The 24,748-nt window shown below is 40.2% G+C and overlaps 2 protein-coding genes across 4 annotated transcripts in view; one reads left to right on the top strand and one right to left on the bottom strand.

Moving 5' to 3' along the window:
- Positions 1–1,125: 1,125 nt before the first annotated feature.
- On the top strand, positions 1,126–10,331 carry PDCD6 (programmed cell death 6). Its single transcript, XM_033053625.2, has 6 exons — positions 1,126–1,250; positions 4,122–4,183; positions 7,472–7,516; positions 8,474–8,632; positions 9,306–9,415; positions 9,789–10,331. Exons 1-6 carry the CDS (start codon positions 1,165–1,167, stop codon positions 9,885–9,887), a joined length of 561 nt encoding a protein of 186 aa, XP_032909516.1. The 5' UTR covers positions 1,126–1,164; the 3' UTR covers positions 9,888–10,331.
- Positions 10,332–12,336: 2,005 nt separating this feature from the next.
- Positions 12,337–24,748, bottom strand: part of LOC116993205 — a 28,062-nt gene continuing 15,650 nt past the window's right edge. For 2 of the 3 annotated variants that reach the window (XM_033053600.1, XM_033053616.1), the window contains 10 exons: positions 23,403–23,539; positions 22,734–22,853; positions 22,183–22,213; positions 20,275–20,296; positions 19,701–19,725; positions 18,808–18,846; positions 16,805–16,906; positions 15,628–15,715; positions 14,311–15,216; positions 12,337–13,534 (listed from right to left, as the gene is read on the bottom strand). In XM_033053600.1, coding sequence (XP_032909491.1) covers positions 14,327–15,216; positions 15,628–15,715; positions 16,805–16,906; positions 18,808–18,846; positions 19,701–19,725; positions 20,275–20,296; positions 22,183–22,213; positions 22,734–22,853; positions 23,403–23,539 — 1,454 coding nt within the window. In that variant the 3' untranslated portion in view covers positions 12,337–13,534; positions 14,311–14,326. Of the gene's footprint in view, positions 13,535–14,299; positions 15,217–15,627; positions 15,716–16,804; positions 16,907–18,807; positions 18,847–19,700; positions 19,726–20,274; positions 20,297–22,182; positions 22,214–22,733; positions 22,854–23,402; positions 23,540–24,748 lie in introns of all 3 variants that reach the window. The other variant, XM_033053608.1, reaches the window with a different exon arrangement.

Genomic DNA, 24,748 nt, shown 5'->3' on the forward strand with positions numbered 1-24,748 from the left:
CTTTTTTGTTGTTGTTTTAAGTGTGAATAAAAATTGGATTTAATAGTTTTCTGAAAACACAAGATACTGGGTTTTATTTCCACAGTATTTTCAGATTAATCCAATTACAAAATAGTATTAGGCAATTGTGGATTCAAAATTCCTTGATGAAGGACGCATTTAAGGCATTATCTCTTAGCACCTGACCAGAGCTGTCAGAGGTAAGCATAGGGAAGACATGAGCCTACACTGTTTTAATTTACCATTGTGGAGTTTGTGTATGTAACACCTTTGGTCTGTGGCCGCCCAGGCCTTGTGCCATTCCAGCCCTGTTCCCAGCTCCTCTGTACGTACAGGGTCAGCAGTTTGGATAAAGGATAGATCTGAGCTTGTGACTTTCTGCAGTGATGGGGACGGTGTGTCCCCAGAGATGGCTCAGTAGAGCATCATCTGGGTACCTCTGTGCTTGAGGGATTTTAGCACAGAGCTCTTTGGGTCCCATGGGACTGTGAACTCTGCCTGGAAATTGTAGGTATGGGCAGGGGAATCTGATTGTTTTTCAGAGGGTTGTGTTCAGCCTTCAGTAAAGAATTCAGTTAAAGATTAGTGAGGTGCTTCTACTTTAGCTTGTACTCTAATTCCATCCTGTCCCGGAAATTCCTTCCCTGCGTGCTTTAATCCTCACTGTAAAGGAATCCCTTCAGAGAGTTTTGTTTCCCTCTGTGTCCCTTCTTTCTCCAGCAATGGTGCAGAGGCGTCTCTTGGATGTTAAACTTACGCTCTTTGCCCGCCGGGACACGCCAGCTCCCCGAGCGGGGATCCCGTAGGGGCCGGTCACCGTGACGGCTCCCGGCCTTGCCGGAACCTTCGTGAGGGACGGTGGCGGCTCGGGGGGCGGTGGGGCCGCCACGCCCTGCGCGCCGCGCTGAGGTCGCGCTGCAGCCCCGCCTCGGTGCCTCCTCCCTCCCTCGGTTTGTCCCTCCCTCGGTGCCTCCCTCCCTCCCTCGTTCCAGCCGGCGGGAGCGGCCGGAGTCCCCGCCCCGTGCCTCGGGACTCGGCTCCGCTCGGGATTCCCCTCCGCGCGGCGGGGCGGGGCGCGCTCCCCCGCCCGCCCATGACGTCACTGGCGCGCTGCGTCAGGGGCGGCCGGTGCGGGCGGCGCGCGGAGCAGGCGCGCGCGGGGCCATGGCGGCGGGGTACCACCACCGGCCCAACGGCGGCGGCGGCGCCCCCATGCCCGACCCCTCCTTCCTGTGGAACGTGTTCCAGAGGTGAGCCACGGCGGGAGCGGCGGGCAGCGGGCCCGGCAGCACGGCGGGCACGGGGAGGTGCCGGAAGCGGGTCGGCTGCTGCGGGAGTCCGGGCACCGGCCCGCCGCATTCAGCGCGGGGTTTGGCTGCCGGGGCACCTGGCAGCGCTGTGAGCATCGCGGTGGTTTCGGCGTGGGAGGAATCTGTAGGAAAGGGTCGAGGAGGAATAAATGTGGCTGTATTTTGTAACGAGAGTGAAGGGGTTTCAGGGGAGCGAGACGGTAACCTTGAGAGCGCTGAAGAAATTTTTAACCTGAGATTGCGGAAGGGATAGTGAAGTCCAGAGGATCAGTGTGGCAGTACAGGGAAGGCTTGTGAAAAGGAATTGGATAAATGTCAATGGAAGACTTTAAAGCTACCAACAAGAAGACATAGCTGCAGCAGGGCACGTTCAGGTTGGATATCGGGAATCATTTCTTCTCAGCAAGGGTGGTTGGACATTGGAATGGGTGTCCAGGGAGGTGGTGGAGTCACCGTCCCTGGAGGTGTGTAAGGAAAGGCGGGACGTGGCACTCAGTGCCATGGTCTGGTTGGACTTGATGATCTCAGGGCTGTTTTCCAACCTAAATGATTCTGTGAAGTAGTCTCTTGAATTCACCTGGGGCAGCGAGGGTGTTATCAGGCAGCTTGTGCTAAACAAACACACTGGCGAGACCCTATCAGTAAAGAAGCCAGAGGATTTCCCAGTTCTGTCATGCTGAGGAAACTGGGGAGGTGCCTACGCTGGATCCATTTTTATGGGAGATGAGTCAAGACGGATCCTCTGACACAAGCAGCAGCAAGAAGAGGTTAAGCAGTAGACAAACAGTACTAAGTTTCTAAAACTGGCTGATATTTAGGGAGTGACTCAGGAATGCAGCAGCTTACCTACCCAGCCTGCTGTAAAACAACTTCCTCTGAGGACTCGGCAGAGGTATGCATGAAGCCATTTCTCTTTTTAAAGGGTCCAGAAAGAAACAGATCAACAGTCTGACTTCTGTACCAGGAAAATCAGTAAAAATAATTTTAAATAGTGTAGTTAGTCAGGAGACTTGCATGACTTCTGTTGAAAATATTCCTTCTGGCAGACTACTGTGTAAATCCAGTACTGTGTTTGGTAAGGATTGGATATGGATATGATGGCTAGAATTTGAGCAATTCATATAATCTGTATGCTTTTCAAAAATACTCCCAAGACTATCAAAAGGCCCTTGAAGAAATTCAGTAAATGTGGAATGAATGGAAGCCTTCTTCGGTGGATGGAAAACTGACTGAAGGGGGTGTGTGTGGTCATGCACTACTGACAGATGGAGCTCTCCTGGGATTTTTATATAATCTGTTTGGGAGCAGCTATGGAAAACAGTAGGTTTAGATTGGAGAGTGGGAAGAAGTTTTACACTGTGGGCGGGGTGAGGCACTGGAACAGGTTACCCAGAGAAGCTGTGGCTGCCCTATCCATGGAAGTGTTTAAGGCCAGGCTGGATGGAGCTCTGAGCCATCTGGTGTAATTGAAGTTGTCCCTGCCCACAGCCGAGGGGTTGGAACTTGATGATCTTTAAGGTTCCTTTCACCCCAAACCACTCAGTGATTCTGTGATTCTGCAAAAAGAGGGTGAATGGTCACATGAGGTTTGCTGATTCCTGCAGTAACTGAGGCCTGTGAAAGTTTGCAGGAGCACCTTACAGTCCTGAATGACCGGGATGTGTCAGCCTGTCATGGCCAGGTCATGATCCCTGTATGACAGGTGATCCCCATATGTCAGGTGGAATCCAGAGTAGGAACCTGGTGCCCATGAGGAAAACCCATTCTAATTTTGCATAATTTTGTTTATAAAAGGAATGTGCTGACTGATGATGCTCAGGAGCAAGATAAGTAGGTCATAATGCATTTTCATGAAAATATCAGTAGCAGCTCATAAAAGGTAAAAAATCTTCACAATACTAAGAAACAGAGTTTAAAAAAGGGGAATATCTATTTGTAGTTGAAATCTTTGCAATTTATGCTTGCAGTTTTAGTGTTGCATGCAGGTTACATAACCTTGGAGGTGGGGAAGGAAGCAATAGAATGAACTGAAAGTGTTTAGAAAAAGACAGCAAGAACTAAAGGAAATCAGCTTCTGTGAACAGGAATCAGCTGAGCAGGACTCTGCTTTGGAGTGGTAGTAAATGAGGGAAATGAAAACTGTCAGTCCAAGGGGAACGTCCTTGTATGGAATGAAGTCCCCACCAATTTCAGATACCCTTCTAAAGAAGGCATGATCATTCTTTATTTGGGCAGAAATTACTGAATTCATTAATTTTGGCATAGAACTTGAATCATTAAGATGATGGACTGTGAAGGCTCAATGGAAGCTGGAACCTGCCTGTGCTTTTTCCTCTTTGAATCCTTTGAAACCCTTTTGCAGGGTCAAGGCCCTGCAATCGATTGAGTCTTTCAGTACTTTGGTCACATTAGTGACTTTCCCTCCATTGAGAGAGTCTGGGTGACAAACCTGTTGCTCCAGCTTGTGAAACAAATAGCTTACTACTGTGACATTAGGCATTTTGTGGATTTAACCAGCATGTGTGCTCTGCAGTTCTCTTAAACAGAAATAAATATGAATACTTCCTTGTGCAGAGCATGCCCAAACTCTTTCATTGTCAGTGTGTGTTTCTGGGTGTCTCTTCACTCATAAGTAAGTCTTGGAGTTTTCTTTGGAGCTTTTATCATGTTCCAGAGACTTTTCAGGAAAATAATAATCTCATCTGGTGAGTAAGAACCAGAATGTTGAAGTCTTCAGTAAGTGGAACCTGTTAATTTCAGCCATTTAAAGCTTACTACCTGTTTTTGTTTTGTTTTGTTTCTTTTTCCCAGAGTTGATAAAGACAGGAGTGGAATAATATCTGATAATGAACTTCAGCAGGCATTATCCAATGGTAAGTCTGTAATGAGTCTGTAAATGAGCAGTGAGGTAGTTAATTGTAAACTTCATGATAAATGGGAGAGTGTTGTGAGAGTGGTTACTTTATGCTATCGTTCATTGTATGGAAGGGGTGCGAAGCGTTCCTACCACTCACTAATTAGTATTGAATCTACAGCAAAAGGCTGGAAATGGAAAAAAATGAACAATCCTTGGGATTTTTTGTTTGTTTTAAACTGAGTATCCATTGTAACCATTGCTGGTCTGTATTCTGAGGAATGAGGGCATGCACATCCCTTTATTTTTTTCTCAGCTCTGCTTCCTAGAAATCATAACCAGTGATTAATATATTCCTTGCTCATCACTACTAAACCTTTATTTTTAACCAAAATCAGTGTATAACCCGGGCAAAACTGTTTACAAACAGCCTTTTCATTGCACATAATTTATTTTTCATACAGTATGGTGCAAGAAATAAAGTGTTTGGCTTTTTTACTAACAGAGTAGAAAGATGCACTCTAGATCTAGTATTAAAACTTTTTAGTAGTCTGTCAGTTCCTTGTTGTAGTAAAGAATAAATAGGGTATTGTCAAATAACCCATGGAAACAAAATTTAAAATGAAACATTTTTCCAGTAGCCTATTTTTACTTTCGTCCCATGACTCAGGGTGGGTAGGGTTGTACTCTGTGGGATTTTTTCTGTTTGGAAATGTGAAAAAGGGCATATTTAGGTTGTTTGTTTACCTTTGAGTTCATACCAAGTTCCCGCTCTCCCAAGGTTTATTCCTTTATCCCTCCTGTGCTTTGTGACTGAGAAGGGCTTAAACTGATGTTGTGAGCTGCAGCACACACAGGCTGAAGGGCCCATTTTTGTCAGTAATTGTCTGACTTGAAATAAATGTATAAGGTTCTATTCAGTAAAACTGCAGTCTTGTAACCCAACTGGATTTACTAGAATATTTGTTTAATAATGTATCTGATAAATTAAAAGCAATGTGTTGTGGCTGCCAGACCTGATCCAAAATTAAAATTTGGAATAAAATCTTTATCAGAAACTAAGTTAAGTACCATTTTCATTTAGATTACAGTGCTATTTAGAACTGTGAGAAACTGTCATTTTAAATTTTACCTGCTATTTTAAATTCTATATATTTTAAATATCTTCTCATATGAACCTGCCATTTTTAATTTTATATATTATTTAAAATATCTCCTTATATGATTAAATTTAAGGGTCATGGGCAGTGATGACTAGCTGAGCTCTTTTCTTTCCTTATTTACAGTGTAGATTAGCAGTTTCAGTGCTTTGCAGTTACGCCTACCAAGTGTTAGACAAAATATTTAAAGAACTGTAAGCTTCCTGCATTCCAAGAGATTCTAGATCTTGTACACCAAAGTCTGTAACAATTCACTGTATTATTTTCAAAATAAATCCTCCAGTGGATGATTGTGCATGGCTGTCCTGCGTAACATAAAAGAATGTTATGTGTTTATTTCTAAAACATTAAAAAAGTTTGCATCGTGCTCACTGACATTTGAAGTTTAGTGTGATTTTGACAATTTGGCATTTTCAACCTGTGAAGGTTATGCAGATAACAGTGTCCTTGCCTGGGAGGGGCTGATCATCACTTTTTCTAACTGTTTGCACAATAGAATTCTTCACTTCCTTCTTGTTTTCTTCTGTACTGCTGTGGGAAGTCAATACTAGATTTAGGAGAGGAGAGACAGAAACAGTTTTCAGTGTTTATTGGAATAGGCTGAAATGAGAAATCAGTACAGTTCTTCACCTCTGGAGTTACTCAGATTTCTCTCTGGCAGCTGTATGAGTCACTTGAATATTTCAAGGTGAAATAATCAGACTGTATGTTCACTTTCTTCTCTTAATTAAATGCTGGCCATTTCCATTATTTCTTACTTTTTTGAGGAGACACATAGCTCTAGGGTACTGATAGTCTCTGTCTAAAATACTGCTTCAGCATTTTCGGAGCCATTTTTCATCTTCTCTTTATGTGCAAATAGTCACAGGGCCTGCCTACACTGCAGAGTTCTCCCTGTAGCGTTAACGCCACTGCCCGTGACCCAGCAAAGCCAACGTGCAGGATCCCGATCCCAGCTCAGCCCTTCTGCTGGGATTTGTGGTCAGCTGACACATCCCTGGGAGCGCCTCTGCAGTGCCCTGGGCTCACCGAGTCCTTTGTGCCGCCACCCATTCCTTGGGTCCCTGCAGGCAGCCACAGCCAGTTAATTACGTGCTGCTTCGTGCTCCTGGTCCCTTCTCAGGCTCTGGAGAATCGATGGTGAAATTCTGGATCAGGCACAGGATTCCTCTTTGTTTAAAGCCTAATGCTTCCCAGCACCTGGGAGTGCTCTCAGCCAAGTGAAAACTGTTTCATAATGACAAGCCTCTAAATACCCAGAGAAGTACAGTGCTCCTCTCCAGATGATTACTGCTCAGGCCCTTTCAAGCAGCAACATTTCTTGGTCTAAAAATACTAATTCAAGCCAACACTTAATTCGTCAAGGGAAAATTAGGTTAGATATTAGAAAAAAGTTTTTCACAGAAAGAGTGATAAAGTACTGGAATGGTCTGCCCAGGGAGGTGATGGAGTCATCATCCCTGGATGTGTTTAAAAAAAGATTGGATGTGGCACTCAGTGCCATGGTCTAGTTGAGGTGTTAGGGCATGGGTTGGACTTGATGATCTTGAAGGTCTCTTCTGACCTTGTGATTCTGTGAATTCTGTGAAATTCTGTGAATTAATCATTTTAGCAGTGGAGGTGGGATTTGTATACTGAACAACTCTAAACTGCAGTGTATGGTTATGCTGTGTTGGGAACCTTTTCTCTTTAGTTGTGTCAGAAACAAAATGCCCTGGAGTAGTCCTGTAAAAAGGAAATGAGTAGATGGGTTTTCACTCACCATGGGGAGCAGATACGAACTTCGAACACTTCTGTTCCTGTCAGAGAAAAGAGGTACTTCAGTTTAGATCTTGCTTTTTATCCAATACTTCCTGACAGCCTGGGATGAAAAAGTCCTCTTAGATCTTCCAAGGTTTGTTAGGTTTTTTGTTGATGCCTTAAAAGTGCTGGTTTCTGTGTAGTATTTGGAAAGCACTGGTCTGAAGTAATCTCTGAATGGTGACACTTTCTTACTTCCAAGCAGCCTTATTTTTTTAATACACCAGCTCCATGTCACACAGCTCTGAATTCACTGTTCTTAACTGATTTGTTTGGTTGGTTTGCTGCATTTTTTTAAAACAATGAGGAATTCTTAATTCTTAACTAAGTAATTCTTTCTGTTTCAGGCACATGGACTCCATTTAATCCAGCAACAGTCAGGGCAATTCTTGGTGAGTGTAATTGTGTGATATGACATCGTCCTAAGATACTGTTTTGTCATATGTTCAGATGATTGATTGAGAATGCTCTCAGTTGCTACACTGGGTTTTTTTTCCCTCCACATGCCCAGCAGTAGTAAGTTAAATTATTTTTCCTTTTGATTAATAGAGGAATGCCCTTTGCATACACACATGTGCATAACTGATTAGATAATAAATGGAATTTATGCACGAGGAGATTGTTACCTTAAATTTTCTAAAAAGACATTCTATAAATTTTCTCAGGAAGTAGTTCTTCCTGTCTTGAATTTAAGCCTATGTTTTACTCCAAAAAATACCAAATAGAAGCTTTACAATGTTTGAATTCTCGTAGTGCCTAAACTAATTGTGAGTAATGTGGAAGGTGATGGTGGTAGAAAAGGATGAAGATTCAAGCACAATAAATCAAATCTTTTCTATCACAAAGTTCATAAATCCAAGGACTACATTTTTTGCTTTGTTTTCAGTAAGTGTTTAGCAGCAGTCTTGAGTTCCATTGCTGGGTGACATGCTTATTGTATTAAGGTAACAGTATCAGTAAGTCAAATATCCCAGCACTCTTGGAAATTATGTAAGACTTTAATGTGTCCTTAGAAAAGAACAGTCCACCTCTTTGCCCATTTTGATTTATCACTGGATGATCAATCAAGCCCTCAGTATTGTCAAACTGCAAATGAAAACCTAGGAAAAATAAACATTCTGTGATTTATTCTGGTACTTCTATCTTGCTTTATCATTTTTTCTTCAGTGGATGACTACTTGCTTTTTCTTGGCAGAACTTTCCAAATTACCACTTGCATTTCAGCGGTTTCTTTTCTCTATTCAGTACCTTCTACAGAGCACTCTTGATATCTACTTAAAGTCCTGGCAGATCTTGCTGAGGAGTAGTATGACTAAGGTTTTATATGTGTTTCTTACTTTTTATTTCAGCCATGTTTGACAGAGAAAGCAAAGGGGGTGTGAACTTCAATGAATTCACGGGAGTCTGGAAATACATCACAGACTGGCAGAATGTTTTTCGAACGTATGACAGAGACAATTCTGGAATGATTGACAAAAATGAACTAAAGCAAGCACTAACGGGTTTTGGTAATTAATTACAGTTTTTATGACTGGATTATGCTATAGAATGAGCTGCTTACTGGTACTGTTGCAGAGCTATACTGCTCTGACAAATGTGACTAAAAATGAGGGAGGTGAAGGGCAGCTGTCCTTTTAGGTACAAGGTACCTTTTAATGATGTCCGTGCCAGAGGCACATGATTTTTAAAGCTTTTTCCTTAAACAGAGAAAAAGGAAAACATTCCACACATGTCCTGACACATCCAGTTCCAGTCTCCTCTGTTACATATTCTCAGAGGGTTCCCGATGCTTCAGACAAAGTCTGAACTTACAGAGTACTTGATAGAACTTGCCACTTTTTAAAATAAGATGCCAGCTGTCCATGCTATGAGACCATTCTGATGGCTAAGGAACTTTCATTCCTGTCACTTCACCTGTAAAGACTTGAGCTGCAGCCCTAAACCATTCCCTCAATCAAACAGTCACCTTAATCTATAATTATATTTACTGTCACTGTATATAATTATTATTGCGCATGGGTTTTATTGCATGCATTTTAGTTTAATAGAGATATTTACAAAAATCATTGTAACTCCTTACTGTTTTCTGATTTTGTTACACATGCCTGCTAAACAACCTTGTTCTTTTTATAGAAGGACTGCAGTAATTGAAACCTGTTAAAGTATTTCTCTTTTTCCAAGGTTACCGACTGTCTGATCAATTCTACGATATCCTTATTCGGAAATTTGACAGACAAGGAAAAGGACACGTTGCTTTTGATGATTTTATTCAGTGCTGTGTTGTTTTACAGGTAAGAAAGGAGATGTACTTTGATGTCAATTATTTTTAAAAAAAAAACCAAAAAACTTAAGCTTTTCTGGTTTTCGCTTTTAACAGTAGATCTAGAACTTGTTTTTATTTATAGTAACCCATGTGAACTAAGTATATGCCAAGTGCTAGAAACATCTTCGTGTACTGGTCTTCATTAGTAATTCCTTTGTATCTCAAGTAAATTGTGTCATTACTGCAGTGAGCTGTCTTATATATGACTCTGAAATGGCTACAGAAGGGATGAACAGAAAGGATTAATAGAGCTGTAGAAGCCCAGGTGGTATGGGGAGTATGTGGTAGTCTGAACCTCCCCTAGAACAAAAATGTCTATTATTTTTTTCTCTCCTCCTCAGAGGCTGACTGATGTGTTCCGACGGTATGATACTGATCAGGATGGCTGGATTCAGGTGTCCTATGAGCAGTATCTTTCCATGGTCTTCAGCATCATATGACATCCATAACCAGGAATTGCACACTGGCATTACACAGACTGGAGTTGCCAAATCATCCTCTACTGAATAAGATCACTGATGTATTATAATGGATGTAATATCACATTCTTAAATTTTGTATGTTGGTAATCATTGTCAGAATCTGTACTTGAGTTGGTTTTTATTTTGTAATATTGTATGATAATGACCATCTCTGCTTACTGTAGTACAGAAAGCACAGAATCTAGATTTAACCAGTATAATGCTGAACATTACCTCTTACACATATCCTGCATGAGGGAAATGACTCTTTAGAAATGCCAAATTAAAATAATGCTTGTTAGTTTATATCAGTTGAAAGCCAGAAGTTGCACAACATGTTTTGCATGTGCCTTACTTTTATAAGAGTTTAATGTATTAATTTTTAAATACAGAGTTTAAAATTAAGTAAAAACACTAGGTCAACTTTTAGTCTATTTCACTTTTGTAGAGTCGTAAGGGGGTGGTGATTTTATTTCTGTATTCTCATTTGCTACGATTCAGGGATCTCTCCACTTGGATGGCCTTTATTTTATTTTCTAGCTGCCTCCTTCTTTCAGGGTATCCTTGGGATGGCTTCAAATACAATTTCTTGACATCTGTGTAGATCATACTGCATCTCCCCACAAAAATGAACTCTGAATATGCTCCCTTTGCTTAGTTGTCTCATTTAACATTAGAAGTCTTCCTTTTTGTACTGAAGCACTTATTTGCAGTGGCCTTGAATGGAAAGTCAGACATTCTCATAACTTTACCCTACATCTCACCATTACAGCTAATGAGAGAGAGTGGTGTCACACACCATCTCTTGCAGTGACTGAAGAAGCAACTTGGAGGAAGCAAAGACAACAAAAAAAGAGTTACAGTGTTACTTCTAGTTGACCCTGAGATTGGCTCAGATGGTCAGAAAATGGCACCAAAGTCACACGTTCAATCGCTGTATGGTCCATTCATTGAAGAGCTGGATTTAGTGCTCCTTGTGGACTCTTTCCAACTCTCTGTGATTCTGAGTAGTGTCTGATGTCAAGGCGAAGGCTCAAAAAAACTCCCTGGTTTCCTTTCCTACTAAGAAATCTGTCCCTTTGGATCATACTCACTTAAAATCCAGTAATTCTGGGAAGCATTTTGAGAAATAAGTCCAAAGTACAAACTAAAAAGCTGGAATGTGAGAAACTTCCCGAGTTCTCTCCCCTGAAGCGTGTCCATGTCCAGCTGACTTTGTTGTATTTCACTGCCCTTGGTTCAGAAGAGCTGGCTCCAGCACTTCCTAAAGGAGCATCACTGATGCAGAGAATCATCAAACTGGCTCTGGATTGGAACAACTCTTGTCCCAGTGGGAAACACACTTCTAAAGGTGTGAAAGCAGGTAGACCACAGACCAAGAAACTGGCTAAAAGTAGACCATTTATCCCCAATCCAAGACATGTTCCAGTCTGGATTTTTGTCACTAGTTTTTTAAGGAAACTGGAAATCTGCTCTGAGGGCTCAGGTGCCTCCATGCCAAGGCCTGTGATGTAGCTGCATTGGTGCTGACAGCTGCCAGGCCTGCAATACTGCTCTGCAACTTTGTGAGGTTGTTTCTTGAAGAAGGACTGGTGTCTAGACAGAATTCTGCTCCAATTCTATACTACACAAGGGCAAGAAATGGCCAAGGGTATTCTTGGGAGTAAGGAGTACTCAGCATCAGGACATCAGTTCAGGAAAGCTTAAGTAAATCAATGCTGTCTTAATTGGGTAACTACTCCAACTCCATTTCAAAATGCAAGAACTGTTTCCCCAATGCAGGACTCTGCAAAACAATAGAGGAGGGACAGTAGATGTTGCCCAGAAGGAAAAATGTGTACCGAATGTGTAGGTGGAAAGAGCATCTGCATTTGGGTGGAGGTATGCCACTGGGGTATACAGTAATGATAGTAAAATCCAAAAGGGAGTGAGAAATGGGGATAAGGGTTTTCTCCAATAACCTGAAATGCAAAGGTCTTAACTTGAATTGACAGAGTTGCAGCAGTAATATTTTCTAGTAACATTTTTTCTACAGTTTCAGAATTTTAGTTACACTACACTTTCTGTGTGAAAAAATATGGTAGTAAAATTTTGTAAATAACTTCTGGTAATTTTAAAATATAGATATAATAACTGATCAATCCTACAGACTTTTAAAGCCAGGTGCCTGGCAGACACCTGTGGTAGAAAAAACATAATGTTCCCATTTAAGCAAGAAGCTTGACTATGTGATGTAGTGGATGGAAGTGTGTGTCACAACTACCAGGTGTGTGACATTATAAACCAGTCCAGCACTTCAGTAAATATGAGCAGTAAAGGACACAGTGAACAGGAAGGAAAAAGGAAAGTGGATCTTTTCAGATGCAGAAACAAAAATAATGACAAAAGAAAAATTCTAGGGAATTGAGTTTACAAACTCAATAATAAATCGTTTTGTTGAGTTTTTATTAAAATTTACATAACAAGATCCAAAATGTTTTATGACAGCTCAAGAAGACTAACCCTGCTTCAGCACATGTATTTAATGCACAGAGACACCGTTCCAGCATGGGTGAGAAGAAAAATGATAGTCCACAATGCAGCAGTGAAAAGGAAAACAGACACTCAGGAGTAAACGGTCTCACTTTACTTCTTTTCTTCACCTCCATGTAAGCTGGTTTTAATTACATAAAGCAGATATCTAAAGCCAGGCATTCATGAGCATGTGGCTCTGATACACATGAACTGGTAAATATTACTCAGTTAGTATGACATTTTGTTTATTTATTTTTTCCTGTTATTTTATCTGATTGCTTTATGGGTTCTATTTCTTAATATACTTTTGCCAGTAGAAAGAATCAAGAATTTTTATTTTAGCATGGGTCCATCCACCAAATGAGTTTTTAAGACAATTTATAATTATTTTATTTTGAACAACATGATTTAAAAAATCAGCATATATTTCACACCATTTCTTACTCTGCAAAAACGAAACTAATGTGCCCCATTATATACCACTCCTCTAGTATAGATTACATTTTCCTCATTTAGCATCACATTAAGACAGAGAATACCTTTGCTGTGACATTCTCCTTTCTTTGTCTAAACAGAAATGTAGTGTATCAGTTTCTAAAAACATGCTAATTATAAAGCCTCAAATTAATTGAACTGGCCTTACATTTGTGTGAAGAAAAGTAAACCTGTATTTTCAATGAATATTCTTCCTAAGTAGGTGACATAAAAGTAAGCCTTTCTCTTGTGAATTGAGAGGGGTATTAAAAGGTTTATTAGCTTTTTGCTGACAGAATAATTTTAACATATTTTCAAAAAATAACAAAAGATTTCTTTTTCTGTAATATACTAAGATATAACAAATACATTACAAAAAGCCTAAACAAAATAGTATGTTCACCTGTTATGTGCAAGTTCATGTTCCAGCTATATTTCACATGTTAAAAACTTAAACCCTACCTTCCTTTACCTTTCCCAAGCCAGTCAAACACAGAGTTAAATGCAGTCTCTTTCCTGAAAGCCAAGTGATGGAGATTCTCAAATCTCTTCATTTGTTTCCAGTTCAGCTCTTGCTGCTCCTTAATCTTTCTCTCTAGTTTCTATTAGCATATTGACAAATGTCTGAATATTTATTTCTGGAAAGGGGAGATAAAGACATTTAGAGTTAACTTCCATCTCATAGCATTTCTATAACAAGCATAGAGAATGTGAAAATGGAAGTTTTACTATTAAGTAGTACCTAATTAATTCTAGTACCAGAAGCATAGTTTGCATTTGTCCAAAGTCATGCCCAATAACAGTCATGCAGTAGCATATGCCCACTTCTCTTTAAATCCCTCTAATAATCTATTTCCAAAAGAGAAATTCTCACTTTGAATAGTATACTGCTATTTGCAACAATGATGACTATTTCTACAGTAACTGGAAAAAAAAGAAACTTACACATAATGAACCAGCTCTTTGGTAACATTTCTCTTGTTATCCCAATGGGTTTTGATTCATTTGGATTATCTATTATAATGCCATTCAGGTTTGTTTCTGCATGCATTCCAATATTTTTTTCTTCATGCCAATACATTTCCCTCCCATCGCTTCAAAGCTACCAGTACAACTCATGATACAAACTGCTAGTTAGAACGATGACCTAGGACAAACCTTTCAATTCAGGAAATGTTTGCGCTATCAAAATCTCCTCCTACTCACTAGCTGTCAACTCCCATCTATTTGTCAAGGGCACAATGCCCTCAGAGAGGCAACAATGCCTTTCTTCAGCTGATACAGATGTGAGCAAAGTGAATTCTACTCCCCTGAACAGCTCATCCTATCTCTGCAACCTGCAATCTCCTGCTTACGTTATAGCAACCATGCTGATGTAGCTCATTCACATGATGCAAACTAACCATAATCTTACTTTGAGGTGCTGGATATTATGGAGCCAACTGTTTGAGAATCCTGTTCATTGTAGGTACTTCCTTTCCTAGTAGTCTGTTCACAGTGTGGGGAGCAAGACCGATACCAAGTCCATCTGAGCTTCTGAACTGCTGGTGATCTCGGTATGAACCACTGCCAGAAAATGAACCCTGATGTGAACTCCAGTCTCTTTGGTAGCCTGGTTTCTGATACCTGAATCCTTGATACCTAGAGTCCTGCATCCAGCTATAGTCCTGCTTCCAACTATAGTCCTGCTTCCAGCTATAGTCCTCATTCCACTCATTCCACCTAGTATCTTGGTGCCACCTGGAGCCACCTCTTCCTGAAACAGCAGAATTTGCAAAAGATGTGTAAGTATTCACAAACTCATTGTTCTCATAAGAGGAATAGTTTTGTGAAGGATAGTTTGTAGAGTATCTTCCAGATGAAGGATATGAGGCAGAAGAATTGGGATAGGGTAATTCTTGATCACTTATATGCCTTGCTTTTTTACACACTTGTTGATTCCTCCATTTTGTATTTTCCCTGCCAAATGACAGTCTGTTATCACAAAGCTCACTTCCTTGCACATCACTGGGTATGTATTCTGCTGAGTACTCCTTCACTGGGCTGGTCTCGTATGAAGAGGCTCCAGCAGCTGAATCCCTGCAGGACACAGAGTTTCTGAGCTGTTTCAGCCATTTGCTGACACCACTGACAGCACTATCAGGGTTAACACCAGGAGAGTCTGTGAGTGGAGTCATCATTGCAAAGTTGTCAGATCTCAGATGACAGGAGGATGATCCATCATCTGCTTGGTAACTGTTTGAGTGAGCAGGAGCAAAAGAAGCATCTTCAGAACACTCTTCATACTGAGACAAAAAACCTTGATTCCAGTCAGAACTTCCTGAATAAATAAAGGGCACCAAAAGTTAGCAAAATACTAAAATACCAATTGCAAACACAACTACTTTGGGATTTTATCATGTGTCCTTCTGTTCTTTTCCTATTTCCTGCTTTTATGTCTTATCTGAGTTTGGCAAGCTTTCACCCAAAAATTCTAACAGTAAATAGATCAGGAAGGGTTACTGCCTGAATTTCCATAACCTCAACTGCTATAACACTATGCAGTGAGACAGGAATGTTTTTAGACAGTTAAGTCATTAAAGCTGCAGAAAATGATATCCTGAACTGACTCAGAGGGCAAAGACACACAGTACACCAGCTGAGAAGCACTATGGCTGGCCATAAAAGTAAATTTTCACAATCTGTGCGTCTCCAAAGTAAACAAACGAATAGAACAAAATATCTAAATTACCTTTGTATTCTACATCTGGCCCATAGTGTTCTGGAAATTCATCTTGAGGCACTGACATCTGTTGCCCTAAACTGTTGGCACAATTATCCTAGGTAAAGCAAAAGGTCAGAATGTCTGTTTGAGAATCAAGAATTTAAGAACTTTACAAATTCTAAAAAGCAACAAATTTCCCACAGAAAGTTAGCAAAGTACAATTTCAGGTGATAGTGAAATCCTTGTTAGAGGTATGTAGTTACCACATTATTCCACAATTTTCGAAAGTGTTATTTGAAAGAGGTATATGTCTGGAGAACAGAAGGAGGTGTCTGGTGAAGACAATGTCTTCTGTTTTAAATTTATTGCCTCATCTCTCTTATCATCACCTGGCTAAAATATAAAACTAGTGCATACGCAAATCCTGCCTCCATCTGAGGAATGCAGAATGGAAGGCCCAGCTAAGAGATTACACTACAGAAACAGTATTTAACTGGTGTTGGTGGCAGCACTTGCACAGAGAGTTACTGTAGCTCACCTGACATGGAATAATACAATTGAGAAAACAGTCTGAAACAGCTTTCAGAAAAAAACTCATCCTGAATTTTGTGAACCAGAAGCTGCTAGAGTGATGACTCATTTTTTCACAAATTCTGGTCCTTCTTCAGACTCCTTTTTCCACAGGTAGTCAACATCTTTGCAAAAAAGCTATGGAGGTTTGTAAGGACCAACAGGTAGTCAAGAACATCTTGCCTCCCTCAGTCTTAGATTAAAATTCTCAAATGAGACCAGAGCTACAAGTTATGAGAAACGCAAACCTACCCACAGGACCACGAAAGAAAAAAGTGGCACATCTGGGTGGCACTTCAAGCCTCACTGATCTTAGAACAAAAGCTATCAAGCAAGGGACTATCACAAAAAGCATGACAACCTATCATCAAGAAGCAAAATGGTGCCCAGAACAGACTACACACACAAAAAAGCCAAAACAGATACATGATGATGGAATACTAAGAGAAATGTGCTATGTAATTAATATCTTTGTTATTTAGAAATTGTAAAAAAAGAAAATTGAAATACATTTAACTGGAGGTTTTGACTCACGCCTGAACTGCTACAGGTTGGCAGGGTGTTAACACAGTGAGTTTAACCACTCCTTTCCCCCCAGTGGTAAAACAACTCTGGACAAAATTAAGTTACTTACTGCTGCTTTCTTTTCACAAAAAGCCTTCAAAGCCTCCATGAGTTCCTGTGTAATGTGAACAACAAGTGTTGCTTCTGAGTCTGAGGTGATATGAAAAGTCTCCTGTCAAAAAACATGGTTAGAATTGGTCATTAAGATGCTGAAGGGTCATATAGACAAACAGATCAAAGTTATACTTCGATTTTGGTATAACCAAATTTATATTATTGGTTAACATATGGCATATATGATAAATGTATACAAAACCACCAACAAATAAAATTTGGAACGTACAGTAATTTCACGAATACAAACTGCACTGTTTTGACCAAAATTCTGCTCCCATACCGGGAATGTGGCTAATATTCAGGTGCGGCCAATATGTGAATAATTTTCTGACATTTTCAACCCTGGGAGTGCAAACCAAGTCAGTGCAAACTGCCAAGTCGAGCTCCTGCCAGTAAAACCCTGCATTTACGCGGTTGTTACAAATTGATACTCTGTTGTGCGGTGGGTGGAGCTGCTCTGTGCAGGCAGCACAGGGGGTGGGGAAGGCGGGCAGCTCCCTCCTGCTGGCCCCACGGCTCGGGGAAAGCAGGGGCAGCTCCCTCCTGCTGGTCCCACGGCTCGAAGGAGGCAGGGGCAGCTCTCTCCGCTTGGCCCCGCGGCTCGGGGAGCTCCCGTCCCCGCGTGCCGCCGCAGGAGCAGGCAGGCTCCATCCCTGGCTCCCATCGCCACCGCAGGTGCCAGTGGGCTCTGTGCCCCCCCTGCCACCGCGGGGCAGCGCCAGGCCGGGGTGACCGAGCCCAGTGGTGGCGGCGGCCAGCCCCGAGCGGCCCCGCCGAGCGGCAGCGCCGAGCTGGGCCACCCAGCCCTGTCGGCAGCCCCGAGCCCTCATGGCCCGAGCCGAGCCAGTAAACCCCGCCCTGCCGCCGTTCTGTTACTAATTGGCAACTTTGCTGCACGCGGGTCCTCGCTGCAAACGACAGAGCGGCTTATACTCGGGTGTGGCTTATTTATGGACAAAAAACAAAATGTTTGCCAACACCCGGCGATGCGGCTTATACTCAGTGCGGCTTGTATTCATGAATTTACTGTAGTTATGGCTTGATAAAAGGTAAAACATAAACCTGGATTTCTGTGCCACTCCTGTACTATCTGTCCATAAACATTTTGTTGCAGACACAGAAGGACACAAATCCTAAATTTATATTTTCTGTGTAGAAAACTGAATAAAAAATAACCTTCAGGGCTGATTACTAAGTAAATTAATTAATAAATGATTACAGTAAGTTAAAAGAATATAGACAGTCTTTTGTAAGGAATAGCTGTGATTCCTGTAGATAAAAGTCAATTAACTACCAAGTTTTTTGTAGTTTAATGATTATCCCTTAGACTTGCTTTTTCTCTCTCTCCTTCTGAAGTCACTAGTAACCACAGCATGGAAGACATGAAGCACATATTTCAAAACATTCTACTTCTGATTTTGGTGTATAAACACTATTCAGACTCAAAAGAAGTTTTCTAATTGCCTTAGGTACAGAATATGACTTTCACAGAGTAAAACAGTGAACACAAATGGTCAGGTATTTTCATAAACTCAAAAGACAAACTGAGGCTTATTATGCCGCTGTCAATAGCAACAGAACTGATGAACTTCCCCAATCACTCCAAGATCAGCAGCTGTGCTCCCTCTGGCAGCCAAACCAGACTGGCACCCCTTTCAGCATTATCAACAATCCCATTAGACAGGGGCAGCCAGCAGCAATTGAGCACCATCAGTGCTGCTAATTAACACTGCTTGTCAGGGTGGCTCCTCAGAACAGGCCAAGAGCTCACATTTAATCCAGACAATTGCTCTCAGCTAAGCTACAGCTGCACTAGCTTTTCAGGGCAGAGTCCACTAAAACAGAAATCAATGTTGCAGTCAAATGAGTTTGATCAGTAATCATAGGCTCCTTCACAATATTCACTGCATTGTACTGGTGCACACAACTCTCATCACAATCATTTTGCATACATACCAAGAACTCCAGAGCTTTCTGTTTCCGAACAGGATCATTCTGTGGGATTGTAGAATAGGAAAAAAAATTTGTAAGACTGAATTTTACAGCAGTTGTTGCATCATCTTCCACAGAACAAGACATTTTAATCTTTTATTAAACAACAAAAGTCAACAGAAAGAAAAGATATAATTTTAGGTCAGAGCCACAAACATGTAACCTTAAACCCTCAGTATCAGTTTGGTAGCAGCTACATAAACTCAGCTGCATTACTTCCAATACCAGGAAGAAAACATTTCACATCTAAGCCAAACATCTACAGAAGCTATCTTTCTCAGCCTTTCCTCACTCAGGAGCAAAATTGTGTTTAAAAAAGTCAAGTGCTCAACTGCATTTAGCACACTACCTGACCAGCCTGAGGCCTACACAAACAACTCTGCCACTAAGATACAAACAAGACATTTCTCAGTGTTTGTCTCCAGAGCTAAACAGGACAGGTCAGGTATTTCAGTGATAATTTTGAATTTCACCTTTGAGTTAGAAAAAAGGATTGTAACTTTTTAGATATAACTTAAGATTTAAGCCAAACTTTCAGTATAGAATAGTCTTGATCTGAAGAGGGACAAAACAGGGAAGGGGAGACTGCAGCATAGGCTGAGAGACCTGACCTGGAGAGACTGGCTCTGAGACTCTCAGTGGCTCTGAACAGGATTTATGAGAGCTAGGGTGAAATTCTCTTCCCCTCTGCTGTGATGAACACAAAACTGACTCACTAGGTCAACTGCTTCTGCAACAATACTAATAAAATAGCAAAGGAAGCCAAACAGTAAGGATTTTCCAGAAAAACGAAAAACAAGCATAAAGAAACTGCTACACCATGTAAACACTTGTGTGAAATTACTGCCTCTACATACCTCATGCTTATAATCGTCTTCCCACCTTAAAAGAAAGAAATTACAGTATTAAGATGCATTCTAAAAATTACTAAAACATTAGGTTTACTCACAGTATCTAGAACCAAGATATTTCAGTTTCCAAATTTATATCACCTACCAATACTAAATATATTTTCTTAAGGAATAACATTGTTTTAAATATGCTGTAAAGGTCCTTATTCTGATTGACTCTCAAAGAGTCAAGTAGTACAGATGAACTTCTTAAAAAATCAGCTAAAGGAGACAACAAAAATAGTGGTGAGTTGGGATTTTTTCTTCCTATATAAACAGCCTTTTATAAAACTTACTCAGCCAACGATATCCCACATAGAATGAAAGCAGCTGGAAATTTCAATTGCAATTACTTTTTGAGTGCAGCATTTCAAAAGCCATAGCTACTATTTCCTCACAGACAAAATGGAACAATTTACTCAAGAGGTGTAAGTACAGTGGAAAGGCAATATAAAATATTTCCCTGTATGTCACGATGTTTGCTACAGAAAAATAGATACAAAAATCACTTTTGATTCTCCTGTGTGGGCAGTACTCTCACCTTGCCTTCTTCTTCAATGGTGCTAGAAAAGAAAAAAGAATTATTAGTAACATCACAAGGTTTGCACTGTATTACTGCAACAGAAGCATTACACAAACAGAACAGTTACTGCTGTGAAGTGGCTGCAGTTTCTGTAAAGGGCAGGATTGAGCAGCAGATGGCACACACTGCCATCTCAGAAACCATCAGGCATCCTTGATGAAAAGTCTGTGGGAGACCTGAGCCCTAAAGGCTTTGCAGGACACCCTACAGCATCTGTGTTCAAGCAGCTGAATTCCACACAAGAAGGCTGTACAGAATAAACTGAGGTGGGCCTGTCCCTTCCATGAAAAAAAGTTACAAGGTCTGCATATGGGTTTTTTCTGAGTAAACACCAGTGAACCTAAAAGCTGTACATACAATAGTTAAGTTTCCAACAAGAAGTTATGAGGGTTGGAATGTCTAATTATCAATGTATAAGCATGAGGAGAGAGGGAGGGAAAGCTCAGCAAAACAAGGCAGTCTGAAACAATAACTACGCTTCAGAGCACCAGCTACTACATGGTACATAACTTATCACTTCTTAAGCATTTATCAACACAGGTGCTCCAGGATAAGCAACAGGACATGTAGTAATTCTCAGGACAAGGGACATCTTTGGCTCTACAAGACCAGGCCCTGCGACTTATGTTGCCATGTTAACCAGCTCCCATTAACTTGGTTAAGACATGATGATGAAGCTGTTAGTCACTCGCACACTAGTACACGTATACTAACAGCCTTGCTTAATTATATCCCCAAACTCATTCTCACTGTCAGAATAGAGTTTTGAAATTGGCCAGTGTAATCTAGTCTAAAGTTACTTACTGCTGCTAAGCCAGTAATCATGATTTTCTTCTAAATAACCAGAGGGGTTTTTTTGGAATTCACTTGATGTTGACCTTATTACCTAACAACAGCAAACCTTTATATTGAACGGCACAATACTTCCCTTTTGTCCATTTTTCCAGAGCTTCATATCCTGTGGAACTGGGTGGGATCACCCTTTTTGATGTTCCAAATTGATATTTGATTATGTCTTCCACCTCTATGGAAGTCTGCAGACTTGACTGATACCAATTTACTCTGAACTGAGAATTACTGAGCTAATTACTGGGTCACATTCCCTCCTCTTCACAAGAGACACAGAGATCAAAAAGATTTCTGCCACCTTGTTTTGCAGACCAACATTCAAAAGTACAAGCCAAAGAAGCTACCAATGATATATAAAAAGGCACTGCTGTGGTAGGCTTCTACAGCAGGATTCACACTGACAAATTCCATTGATCTATGCAACCTTCACCCATTTCAATCAAACCCACCTTCCTTCTGATGTTAATACTAGGGTCAAAAGGTAGCAAGGAGGTATTCCTCCAGATCAGCATCATCACTTCTACAGTAACAAAAGATATAACTCAACCATATTCCATGAGGGAAGATGCTGGGTTTATGTTTGTGGGTTTGGTTTCCATCACCTGTTCAATGGATTTGCTAAAGAATGGTCATTTCCACTTTCCCCAGTGATTTAGCATGTCTTTTGATGACAGAAATGAGATGGAGGAGACTTTATCAGCTTATTCAGAGAAAGCCTTCAAGTACCATTTTTCCATACTTTTTCACTTTCCTGGATGAGCAAATTACTGCAGTTGTTATAAACACCTCTGGAACTGAAGGAAGACTGGAATCTACGGAAGACTGGAAGTCTGGAAATTTCCTTTTTTCCTCATTTCAAAAATCACACAAACCAGAAAAATCTCTGAAAACATTTTGTGGTATTACAATTTGAATGTTTTACATCATGTTTTACACCTTTGAATTCAACTAGTAGGTCAACTTAGGTCAAATATCAATTATATTAAATCTACTATATTCAAGACATCACAGACTTACATGAGGGAGTTGGTCTTGCATAACCTTCAATCTAAAAATAGAAAAAGTTTCATATTAGACCTTCTGATTAAAATTTCATAACTACTGCAACTGCCTTTAGGAAAGGAACAAGTTATTTTATTTATGCCAACATAATTAAATTGAATTAAAGTAAATTAACTAAATGCCTCACACACAGATAAAGAATCCTGTAAATACAAATGAAATTTGAGAGAAAGTTTGCTCACATTTGAGAAAATTAAAGTTTCAAAAATTAAAAATTACTGACTTTAAAGTAATAAAATACCTAAACCACTGAATTCAGACTGAATAATTTTCAATTTAAAGCATCTAAAACTTTGAAAATATGAAGCTTTGGTTTTTTCCAGATCAATTTCAATACTACAATTCTTTTCCCCGTATTTTTCAGGGCAGCCTAAAGGTAAGCCTTAATTCAACTCTTTACAACATTTCCTAGAAACACACAGAAATTTAACAAGCCTTGCCAGCAATACTTTTAAAATTTACTTTGAAGGCACATTAACAGATACTTTACATTTACTTTCAATTACCTTATACATTTTTAATCCTTCACTCTTCTCTAGCTCTTCTGCTATCCGTTTGAAAAACGAGACTTTGCATTCTTTTCCATTTACTGGTTTTCTCTTTATTTTATCTGGAAATTCTTTCGACTACAAACAAAACCATCTTGAAAAGGTTAATATCAAAATTTAACACAATATTAAAAAAATTACACATTCCACCTTCTGGACAAGCTTCCAAAAGAGTGGTAAACATTGATTTTAATATTATGAGCTAATTTCTTCTCTGCAAAATATCTGCTCAAATTCTACAGTTACTAAAGTAGTCTTTAAAACACAACACAGATACCATGCAAAGCATGCTACTGAAAGGAAACATCCTCTGTACCAAACCGAGCAATGTTATGGATATGCTGGGGAATAAAAAAGAAGCACATTGTTTTTGCAACCTGATCCTGAAAGCAATCTAAACACTTAGGAACAGACTTTGGAGCTGAAACAGACAGGCAGCCCTAGTCTGCACTGCCTCAATAGCCCACAGCATCATGTTGGTCTGACCCAGGGAGAGCCAACCATACAAATACTGGCAATTTATCATATGGGGGTTTGAACTTCAAACAATTTAATTATTTAGACAAAAAAAAATAAAAGGGGAGTATCATTAAGAAATTTTGATCAAAACGCATCAAAATTACTCACAATGTATTCTCTTCTGTGTTTATGTCCACTAAGATGTTCTATCATAGGTGCCACCTCTGCATTACACCCACACAGCCTGCACTCATAACGTGGCTCTTTTCTTCCTTCAAATCTGATTTCAACCACATGTTCTAAACCTGTATAAGTAAGAGTTACAAATATCTCTATTTTACTACAGACTACTGAAATAAATGTATTCTTTTCCATGCTGCTCATTAAATTAAAAATTAATCTATGAAATTATTCCATTTTCAGAATTTGACACTCCTTCAGGATCACTTCAACACTTCTTTGGACTTATTACTCACATCAACTAAATTTACCTCTTTTTGATGTCTTATTCTGAAAGGAAATAACACCATCTGTGGCAGATTTCCAAGCCCACCAAAAATATTTCATGCACCTTTACTCCCGTCTGGGGTATTTTTTCAAGAAACTAAGAAAGAGAATGAGAATAGGAAATGCCCTACAAATGTCTAGATTTAAAAACTTCATTTAAAATGCCTAGTCAAACATAATTTGGACAGTGTCCGAGTAAAAGCAGATGCAGGAAAGACATTAATCACTTTACAAAACTGAATCTTTCATAATCTGAAAACATTCCATTAACTTTTAAGAATTATAAGAATGAAAATATGATTTTTCTTCATTTTTCCTAAAAATTACTGAGACAATCCCTTAAAAGTATTCAGAAATCTTGAAGTTTAAGGCTTCTTACCTAGCATGAAAAGTTTTATTCTGAAAAGCTTGAACATAATAAATTAAAAAGCAGTTTAAAACAAATAGGAAAATCCTGCAGCTGTTCCCTTATGTCATAATTTCCAGTACTCTGTATTCAAGATGGGTTGATCTCAGCCAGCAGCCAAGAACCACCACATAGCTGCTTGCTCACACACATCCAAACCCCTCAGCAGAGTGGGAAGAACACAGGAAGAACAAAAGCAACAGAATTCATGGACCTAAAGACAGTTTAGTAAGTTAAGGAAAGAGGGTTAAAAAACCCAAAACCAACCATCATGCAAAAACCCATCGCTCACTTCCCCTCAAGCAGACCGATACCCACCCACAGTCTATGAGCAGCCACCTTGGAAATAAAACCCTGCTTCCCCCCTTTTTCTTTCTTTACATCAATTGTGATTACCGAGCATAACATTATGGGGTACAGAATATCCTTTGGGCCAGTTTGGGTCAACTGCCCTGGAAGTGTCACCTCCCAGTCTCTTGCCCACCTCCAGCTTATTCAAGGGATGAGGACCCAGAGTAACAAAACAGTGTTGATGCAGGTGCTCTGCTCAGCAACAGGAAAATCTACTGGGGTGTCATCAAAACTGCTTCAGTCGCAAATC

The sequence above is a fragment of the Catharus ustulatus genome, chromosome 1, assembly GCF_009819885.2.
Source record: "Catharus ustulatus isolate bCatUst1 chromosome 1, bCatUst1.pri.v2, whole genome shotgun sequence".
NCBI classification, from domain to species: domain Eukaryota; kingdom Metazoa; phylum Chordata; class Aves; order Passeriformes; family Turdidae; genus Catharus; species Catharus ustulatus.